The sequence below is a fragment of the Nicotiana tabacum genome, chromosome 4, assembly GCF_000715075.1.
Source record: "Nicotiana tabacum cultivar K326 chromosome 4, ASM71507v2, whole genome shotgun sequence".
Lineage (NCBI taxonomy): Eukaryota > Viridiplantae > Streptophyta > Magnoliopsida > Solanales > Solanaceae > Nicotiana > Nicotiana tabacum.
In genome coordinates this window covers 26,866,997-26,877,743 of record NC_134083.1, presented here as the reverse complement: position 1 = coordinate 26,877,743, position 10,747 = coordinate 26,866,997, and the positions used below count along the sequence as shown (strand labels likewise).

The 10,747-nt window shown below is 34.5% G+C and overlaps 1 protein-coding gene across 2 annotated transcripts; it reads right to left on the bottom strand.

The window, feature by feature from the left end:
- Positions 1-7,502: 7,502 nt before the first annotated feature.
- LOC107773728 (transcription factor TCP5-like) lies at positions 7,503-9,401 on the bottom strand. Of its 2 annotated transcripts, none has more exons than XM_075251603.1 (2): positions 9,199-9,401; positions 7,503-8,814 (listed from the first exon to the last, which is right to left on the bottom strand). In XM_075251603.1, exon 2 carries the CDS (start codon positions 8,767-8,769, stop codon positions 7,786-7,788), a length of 984 nt encoding a protein of 327 aa, XP_075107704.1. In that variant the 5' UTR covers positions 8,770-8,814; positions 9,199-9,401; the 3' UTR covers positions 7,503-7,785. The 2 variants fall into 2 exon arrangements, with proteins under 2 accessions (XP_075107704.1, XP_075107705.1); XM_075251604.1 differs by having other exon boundaries at positions 7,503-8,798; positions 9,199-9,392.
- Positions 9,402-10,747: the final 1,346 nt, after the last annotated feature.

The following is a 10,747-nucleotide window of genomic DNA, read 5'->3' as shown; positions in this document are numbered from 1 at the left end:
GATGAAGGCACTCTTGACATCCATCTGACGGAGAGTGAATTCCATGTAAGCAGCAAAGGCTATGAGGAGTCTGATTTCTTCCAATCTTGCAACTGGAGAAAAAGTCTCATTATAGTCTATGCCCTCCTCTAGACTATATCCTTAAACCACCAATCTTGCCTTGTTCCTTGTGACTATTCCATCTTCATCAAGTTTGTTTCTGAAGACCCATTTAGTGCCAATTACTGATCTGTCCTTGGGTCTTTGTACCAGATTCCAAACTTGACTTCTCTCAAATTGGTTGAGTTCATCTTGCATTGTATTCACCTAGTTTGCATCCTACAAAGCCTCAGCAACATTTTTAGGTTCAATAAGAGATAGAAAAGCATCAAAAGCACAAAGATTCTTCAAAGAAGATCTGATTTTGATTCGAGAGGTTGGATCAGTAATTATGTTCTCAATGAGATGAGAACTTTGGTATTTATAAGGTTTCACAACCAGCTGGTTTTCCCTAAATGTTCCTTTAGTGTTTTGTTGTTGAGGAACAAGTTCATGGACTGGTTCCCTCAGGGTTTGAGGATCAGTTCTTCTTTGTTCAGTTCCCCTTGTTAGGTTGCCCTAGGTAGAAGGACATGTTCCTTCCTTTGGTGCAGCTTCAATCTGGGCTGTGGTTTCATTTGAGTTTCTAACCAGCCCAATTGCTTCATCTTCATGTTCCTGTCTCTCAGAAAGAATGTTAGTTTCATCAAAAACTACATGTGCACTTTCTTCTACACACATAGTTCTTTTGTTATAAATCTTGTAAGCTTTACTATGTGAAGAATATCCCAAGAATACTCCCTCATCACTTCTGGGATCAAACTTACCTAGGGAGTCTTTACCATTATTGTGCACAAAACACTTTCATCCAAATGCCCTAAGGTGGGATATATTTGGCTTTCTCCCTTTAAGTAACTCATAGGGAGTCTTCTCAACAAGAGGTCTAGTCATGTACCTATTTATGATGTAACATGCAGTGTTCACAGCTTCTGCCCAGAAACTATGGGGCAGTTTACTAGAAAGAAGCATAGTCCTAGCCATATCTTCAAGCCTTATTCTTTCTTTCAACTACTCCATTTTGTTGTGGAGTCCTAGGAGCAGAAAAATTATGATTTATGCCATGCTCATCACAAAATTCAGCAAATTTAGCATTCTCAAATTCAGTACCATGATCAGACCTAATTGATGCAAGTTGATAACCTAGTTATTTCTGAGTTTTTCTAACAAAAGAAGTGAACATGTCAAATGCTTCATCTTTAGATATTAAAAACAACGTCCAAGTAAACCTAGAGTAATCATCAACAAGCACCATCACATATCTCTTACCGCATCTGTTCAATGTTCTCATTGGTCCACAAAGATCTATATGGACCAGTTCCATCATCCTGGTGGTGCTTACCACTTTCTTGCTTTTAAAAGAGGATCTTACCTGCTTCCCTCTTGCACAAGCCTCACAAACTTTATCTTCCTTGAACTTAATGTCAGGCAGTCCTATCACCAAATCCTTGGAGACTATTTTGTTTAGTTGACTTAGACTGGAATGTCCAAGTCTCTTGTGCCAAAGGAGGGGATCATTATCCAACACACTTAAGCAAGTGAATTCATTTTATGAAAGTGTGGACAGATCTACAACATATATGTTGTTCACTCTTTTTCCCTCCAAAACTATCTTGTTAGTGGTAAGATTAATCAGAAAGCATTTGGTAGATGTGAATGTTATCATGTTACCTCTATCACACAATTGTGATACACTTATTAGATTATACTTCAGTCCATCTATCAAGTCAGTCTTACCTACCTTTCCAACCCTAATGATCTCACCTTTTTCCCCATTTTCAAAGGAGATATTACCTCCATTAAGGTCCTCAAGTGAAAGGAACTGGTTCTTGCTTTCTATCATATGCTTTGAGCAGCCACTATCCATGTACCATATTTGGCTGCTTCCCTTCACTTGGACCTCCAAAAGTAAATCAAGGGTTAGTCTTAGGAACCCAAACTAGTTTGGGTCCCTTTCTATAGGCAAAAGGATGAATCAAATTCTTTTTAGCCCAACTTGGTAGCTCATTTTTCCCTTGAACAAATTCTTTGTTCTTTTGACTTGCCTTTTCTTTTGCAGTGCATTCACTTTTATAGTGACCTATTTTTCACAATGTGTGCAAATCTTGTTCTTAGGAAGTGTGAGGTACTTGCTTTTGGGACCCCATTTAGGTGCAGAGTTCCCAAAGCTAAGTCCCTTTCTGTTACTACTATGGTGTTCTTGTAGTCATGAAAGTGCATTGGAAGACCTGTTCCATTTACATGTTCTATCAAGGTCATGTTTAACCTTTGTTAAGTCCTCTTTCAAAACTCTTACATTTTCTTCCTTTTTGAATAGCTCATCTTTAGCCTTCCTTAATCATCCTCTAGGTTGAGTTGTATATCACTTACTATCTCTTTTCCTGTCCCTATTTTCAGATCTAAGTTCTAAGACAGCTGTATCAAGTGCATGAACCTGGTTCTTCAAAGCAGTATTTTCCTTTTCAGTTTTACAAACGTTTATTTCCAGGTTTTTGCATTCTACTTTTAAAAAGTTACACTCTTTTGACAACTGTTCTTTTTCAGAACTTATATTCTTAGATTCATCAATTAAAGTTAGCAACAATTTTGATAGTCTATCTTTAGAAAGGATTTTAATTTTATCCTTAAGGTCCAGAAAACTTATCTCAGATTCTTCATTAGGTTCATCTTCAGATTCTCGAATTGCTATGAGAGCTCGTTCAACATTATCATCAATGTCCTCATCTGAACTATCTTTCCAAGTAGAAACCATTGCTTTGGATGACCTTTTGTTGTAGTTCTTCTTGTCATGAACCTGTTCCTTCTTTCTATTCCTTCTTTCAGATTTCTCCTTTTTCCACTCGACTTCCCACATAGGACAGTTCTTGATCATGTGGTTCTTTTTACCATATTTGAAGCACCCATCAGTTATCTGCAAGTGATCTCTTCTCCTCTCCTTCCACAAAGAATAACAGTGATCATTGAATAGTGGTGGCCTAGTGGTGGATTGCTCTTTATAAATTTCAGGTAGTGCACTCATCTTGATCTTTTTCTAAGGTGTTAGCCTCTTCAAGGATAACCCGCTCTGATACCAATTGATGTTTTATACTTCAATACTACACAAGATGGGTGATTTGTGTGGTGCCTGATTTTCGTGTGCACTGGATTATCGAAGGACCTGGTTCTTCTATGCGTTCCTTACACTACAGTTGCAGAATAAATAATGGAGAAAGTAAAGAACTCAAGGATTTTTATGTGGAAAATACCCGGCTCAAAAGGTGAAATAACCACGACCTACTACCCAGTAGGATTTTCTCCAAACACTTCACTATAATTTTGAGCCAACAACAAAGTTTACAAACTCTTGCAAACCTAAGGATTACCTCTAACCCTTGTAGCAACCAACCACAGGCTGTTGGGACTGCTTCAAGTTAACTCTAACTTGAACAATACAATTAGAGTTTACAACCTCTTGCAAACCTAAGGATTAACTCTAACCCTTATAGCAACACGCCACAGGCTGTTGCAACTACTTCAAGTTACCTCTAACTTGAAAGATACAACTCAGGTATCTAGTACAATTTGCTTCTTAGAAAGCTGAAAGGTACAACTCAAAACACATACTACACTTTGAACTAGAAATAAAGAAAGACACATAAAACTCTTTATGGAGCTGGTTCTTCAATCTGGTTCGTGTAGCTTTAGGATCGCACTCTTAAATCTCACAGGAGTTGCTCACAAAATGCCTTGCTATTTTGCTCTCAATTCGTGCTTAACTTCAGTATGTGTGCATCGCTTGTAAAAGAGAACACAACTGATATATATAGAGTTAGTAAATAAAGATTAACTAGAAGTCTAATGCTTTACTCTTCCTTGGTGGAAGAGTTCTAGTTATCTTCAACTTCTAACTCTTTCCTTATCTTAGATAGAGTTCTCTTCAAGTAAGGAGTCCTGCTCCTTATCAAATATGCAACCTTTTCGTTCAGGGATTATCAGAAATAGCCACTTATACTTATTCCTTTCACGTGCATGCCTTTTGCTTGATTCTACCCGTCACCTGTGTACAATGTCCATGGACCCGGTTCATATATGTGTTCCTTTGTCAATCATCAAAACAAACTTATTTAGGCCAACAATATACAATTTCACTTTCTATACACTTACATGTAATTATTATTTAGGGTACTGATCTAAGAGTGTATAAATTATTTTACACTTTAAATATCGAGAAGTTCAATTCGTTAAAATATTATAATAATGGCCATATAATTGGAAGTATAATTTCATCTTAGGTGGGAGGACAAAGGAAGATTTCATTTTTCACGAGCTACTCAAAAATAAATTGTCTCCTTATCACGTGCATGCCCTAACTTATAATAAAAGCAATACATTTCTTTTCTAAAGAGGACCATAGAAACCTTTTTCTACTTTAGAAAAAGGGCACCTTAGCCCAAGTTGGAGTTTTGCAGCAGCTAGCTGTGGCCATTCTTTAAAAAAAAAGGCTCTTGGATCTAGTGAATAGAGTACTGATGCAATCCAATCTCTGTCCATTACTTATCACCTTTCCCTTTCACACACTGTCATGCATAGAAGAATTATAGATTCCAAATACCTCTCCTTTTCTTGCTTCCATGCTTGTACTCATTCATATATATAACCTTCCTTTCCTTTTCCTCTTAAGGCTTCTTTGTTTCTAGGGTTTCTTTTTAACTTGTCTGTAGTACAATTACACTTGACCAAGTTGACCAACTATACATTGTTGAATATAAATAAAAAAATGGAATCTTTAAATAATTAGTGGTTAGAATTTATTGTTTATTTTTTCTAATCTTTATATTTTAATCACTATATTATATATTCATCGGTCATTTTTAATTTAAGCGCTTTAGTAATTAGCGGTTATTTAGATTTATAAATTAAATAACCTAGTGCTACATATATATTTATTGTACAACCAATGATTTTCTCTTATTAACAGTGGTGTCTATGTACGTAAATTATGCTCAACTTGACCAGTTCATCAAATATTTATTATCTACCACTAATATAGGTATTGGGTAATGTGACTCTAGCTAATTCAGAAGCGGATGCAGTGTGGTAGTTATGAGTTCAATTGAATCCATAACTTTCGACGTTGAGTAAAAATTTATGTGTAAAAATTCATTAAAATTACAAAAATAATAGATTTGAACCTATAACTTTAAATATATAATTGGTTCAATATAATCTTAAAAGTTTAAATCCTGGAATATGTCGAGGCTTAAGTTAATGTAAAGAAAATACTAGTCATTTTTTTGTGGATATGCATGTTGTAGTCTTCCGGTTATTACCCACTTCGTTGAACGTTACACAAATTGATTTTCTTAATTAATTATCTGGTTTTGAATGAGAATCAATTAAACGATTGATCAAAAAGAGGGAAAAGAAGCCCAAAAAAGAAAACAGAAAAAAGAAAAAAACAAAAGATTGCAGGGCTACTAGGCTTTAACCCAGTGACTGGATAAACCAAACCAGGCAACTGATCAATCAACAGTGTTCTATCTCTAGTTTAACGGCAAAACGCTAATTTATAAATTATTGATAGTAGTTGACGAGCAAATAGGAAGTGTGTTTTATCGTGCATGCATTCGCAAAAGATGCCTTCCTATATGGCTACTACATACTACTCAATTATGCTACTATCAAGTTGGTTACTGGAGATCAGACTTGAGAACTTAGGTAGTAATATATATAATAAAGAATAATTAAGTTTTTTTGCAGGCAGTTTCAGAGATGGCAGATCATAAAATTCAACACCTATCCGTTTTGTACATTCTTAATTTCATCTTAAAGTTCGAATACTTGTTCAGAAGATTTGGTTATTACAAGTGTTTAAAATGTACTCACTTCCAAGATTATGTCTATCACATTCACCTGTACGAGAACAACTTTTGTTCGATTATGGTGAATAACACCCTAAAAGGTGAACACGGAGATGTGAGTTTACGTTGTTTTACAGTTTGCAAACCGAGTTTGATTATATGGGTATTAATTAGTACCGGAAATCATTTTGTACTAAAATTGTGGGATTAGCTATCCCATATAAAAGGTGAGATAGCTAATCTCAAAAGAATTGTGATTCAATTAGTGTAATATACAATCATAAATTTCTTTTTGAAAGGGTTTTAGTTTTGGTTAACTTATGTTCATAAAATCACAGACTAATTGGATATTACTGGAGAAGAATTACAACATAATGAAATATATGTTCTAAAGTTCCAGAAATCAACTTTCACTACATGCGTCTGGTCCCACTATATAACTTCTTTGTGGTCTCACAAACAATAAAGTCGAGAATCTAACTCAGACTCCTAAGTTCTTAATTAGTCGAATAAACTAGCAAGTATTACTAAGAAAATGATGGCAAATTTCAGAGAGCCAACTCTATATATCTATAACAGTAGAATATATAGTAAGAAAAATGAAGAATTAACCCAAGAATCCACAGTTTAGTACACAACCTTCCATTGTTCTATGAAGAAAGCTTTGCAGAACAACATTAAATAGATTTATCTAAGTATTTAGAAGAATTACCGCACGTTTTTCAGCCGTCCAAAAATTATAATTATACTAACTTTTACATCCATAGAAATTTAAATGACTAGTAAATATATTCTTATGGATAGCTTGCATCAAACACCAAAGAAAGAAATATAATTAGGCAATTGCTCAACTAATATAATCGTGCGTTATCCATCATCAACTAACTAATATTATTTGAGAAAAAGAAATGATAACAACCACGAACCCTTAATGATCTTAAGACTCCTACTAGCAAGCGTAGCATAATTTTGAGACAAGAAGTAACTATTTCCTGTTTGCGGAAAGAATAATGAGGAAATTTATAACTTTGTCTAAACCTTGGATATGAAAGAAGTTCGCTTAGTAACATTTGCATGCATGCATCAATAAAAGCTTCAAGTAGATGAAGCAGTAGAATTATTTGGTATTTGGTGATCAATAAGCTCTCACAATTTGACAATTATGCGATATTGGTCAGACTGAACACAGTGAATGAACTTCTTAATGTAGTGATATCCTATTTCTAAGAACTGATAATAATCAGAGAGAAAGTGTGAGATGTATAGCTCATATTTATCAGGTGATCAGTTCCAAATTCTAGTTAACACCACTTCCCTACTTACCTTAAAATTTTGCAAATTGCAGTTTTAATTCATTTATAATTAGAAAAGGGCTCGGGACACTTTAATTTCTAAGAAGAATGCAAAGTATAATGCTAAAGACAATTTCGATATGTATAACTAAATAATTAATCATATTCCAATGGTACCCATAATATAGAATTTATACCACTTTAATAACACCCGAGAAAAGAAATAAAAATCACCAAGAAACGAGGAAGGAATTAAAGAAAAGGAACCACAAAAAAACTGCAAATACAATACTCATTTACCACGCAGTGGTAATATAAACTGTGTTTAAGTAAAATATTATGTTCTGCAGAGAAAAGATATAAAACTTTATAAATGTATATAGTACTAGAGATAGAATGTCTTACTGTATTGCTGTACCTCTGATGTAGGAAACTAGCATAATCTTGTTTGCTCTATCCGGTACATGATCTTGTCTTTGAAATAATATTGTATTATGCAGAAACGTATAATTCCCGATATTAAGGCTCCAAACCCCTTAGTAGATACTAGAATTTCTTCTCCTGATCCAATCTTAGAATTAATTGTTGCCGCCTTCATGTGGTTGGCTATCATCCTCATCTTCTCTTGAATGAATCCATCTTGGATTGTCATTCAGACTGAAGGGTTTGATCAAGTTAAGAGTTGGCACTGATGGATTTGGAAGGACGTGTTGTGAACTTGAGCTTAAGAAATGGAAATGGTTCAACTGCGCCCTCGGATCACTTTCAATGGGATAATTGGTCATATAAGGAGATATCATAGGTGAAAATGTTGTAGCTGTTGGATTAAAGTATAATTGAGAACCTGAAGGCAAAGACAAGGATGATGCCAATGATAAAGGAAAATTGTTTTGGGACGATTCTTCTATTTGGGGTTGTCCAAAATGAGCTAAAGACAAGTTCGAATTAGGCTCCCATGGATAGTAGGAATTGAAAGGCATGCTGCTGTTTATCAGGCCTGGTAAATTAGGAGATTTATTGACTAATGGAAAGAAACTCTGAGCTGAAATTTGAGGAACATAACCTCCAATTTCTTCTTGGTTTTCTTGCTCATTTGAAGCAATAGACTTGTTTTTTCCATATACTGTGTCCGTATCAATTACCTTAGATTTTGCTCTCAAATTAGCTGCATCAAAATGATGATCGCCTTGGAACTGAGCGAAGTATCCTGGTGGTATCTGTAATGGTGGAAGCTTATCGATTTCATGTTTAGTGGCTTCAATTAACCAATCTACAACTTTGCTAGGTTGGCTGAGACCAAGTCTGTCTTGAAGATCATACAATTGAATTGCAGTGGGCACTGAAAGTCTAATTCTTCTATCTCTAAGACCCCTTATTGTGCAGACTTTACTGTGTCTATCTTTTCCACCAAAAGTACGCGATACACGTACAATTCTTGGATTTTTAAAGCCTCCCCACTGCCTTGAACTTGTTGATGTAGTAGCCTTTGAGGTCAATAATTTACTATTGTTGGTTCCACCAGATTCTTGCTTCGCCTGAAAATTGTTTCCACTTGAATTCATGATATCATCTGTTGTTCTTCATCCTCGATCTACAAAAATCAACAACTAGAAATGAAAAGGAAAAAAGAACATTAAGCATCAAGTAGAGGATAGAAATGATTTTCCTTGATTTCGACAGAAATGGAGTTAAAATTAGTGATCTGATAGCAAGTAATGCTTCACAAAAAGGAATATAAGGAGATATCCAATCACGACAAGAGTACGTGTAAAAATTCTTGTGTAGATTCTAACTTATGTTCGATTTGGATAAATTTGGAGCTGTGAAGATAATTAGGGTTACGTTGCTCGTGGTGTTTATAACAAATTGAACCTCCAAAATAATTCCGCTAAACCAAGAGTTTAATTCTGAGGATGACTAATATCTAGCTGGAGAGAAATTACTTCTTTGAATAAACAATCAGAATGTTAAAGGTCACAAGTTAAACTCACATTAGGTTTTGAAGCAGATAAAGTTCAACTTGTCTCACAGCCTTGAGAATGGAAGAGCTTTTGATAACGTTACTTCCTCTTATACGCCCAGCCTTGCATCAAAATGGGATGTTAGAGCAAATTTTCTGAAAATAACAACTCATATGCAGAGAATAAACTTCCAGTTTTGGGGAAAGAAGAAATGTTAATTAGATTCTTACTATGCCATATATCAGATCAGAGAGGAAAGTAGAAGTATGGCAAATCCGTGGCCATGTGGCGCTTACAGATGCTGACACGGACAGACTTGATAGCTAGAGTTAGTAGGACTAATTTAATTTTGAGTTTAAGTTATATATATCGTTAATTAGTTTAGAAACTCTTTTACATTACTATCAGGTCACCCAAATGATATATAACTACAGATAAATCTCCTTTTAATGTGAGATTTATAATCATGAAAATAAGACAAATTACGTACTAGTCTGCTACAATAGTTAAAATAATTACACGTTGTAAATATTTCTAACACTGATAATATATATAACTTTAACTCTTTCACATATCTAGACTATTCCATGAATAAATTGTTTGCAAAATGAATTAGTCAGCTGGTCATTCTAACACAGTTTCACATTTTAATTTTCAGTTGTCATACTATTTAATGATGCTACAAAAGAAAGGTAGACTGTTAACCTCACAGGGACCACCCTAGACTTAGAAAAAAGAAAACTACTACTAGTACTAAAGAAATTAAATGGCTAATCATCCTATAGTTACTTATATCATATGCATGCCTAGACAAGTAAATATGTAAAGAGAGCAGAATAATTAAATCCTTGAGAAAATTAAACCAGTACCATATAATCTTATTTTCCTTTAAGAGGAAAGTAGAATTTGTACGTTTTTGAAACCTTTGAAAGATGCTGACATAATTTACATAATCATGAAAATAAGAATGTTCAGTAATTAAATACTATCAATTAAAAAGAAAAATTAATTAGATAAACTTGTGGGACAATGGTATCCCAAAGTTGTGGTGCATATATACAGTAGGAGTTCATTAGCTGGATGAGATTATTTTATTGATAGAAGCTGCAGCTACACTTGTAGAGGAGGGACCAAATCCATATAAAAGTTCTTAAAAGACTTCCCACTTAGTACGTACATACAGAGAAAGGACCACTTCTATATATTTTGCAGTGAGATTTGCATGCAGCAACTTGGACTTTACTAACTAAAATTAGCTATACTTATCAGGGAATTTTTTCTTTTTAATTAATTTCTTCAAGTTTTGCAGTTTATTGAAGGGTAAAAAGGAACTCCACAAGTCCTTAAGATTTACTAACGTCTGAAATGGACTATGTATAAATTCTCAAAAGCACCAATCTATTGCAAAAATCATTGTAGTTCAACTTCTGTAGAAGAAAAGGATAAGAAGAATGATCAAATCCCAAACAACTGTTCCATTTGGTAACTGGAGAGGAACGGTAACACTGTATCCGCAGAAATTCAAACATACATTAAAAATGCTAATTAAAAATTTTAGCTTGCTGCCCGAAGTGGCGAT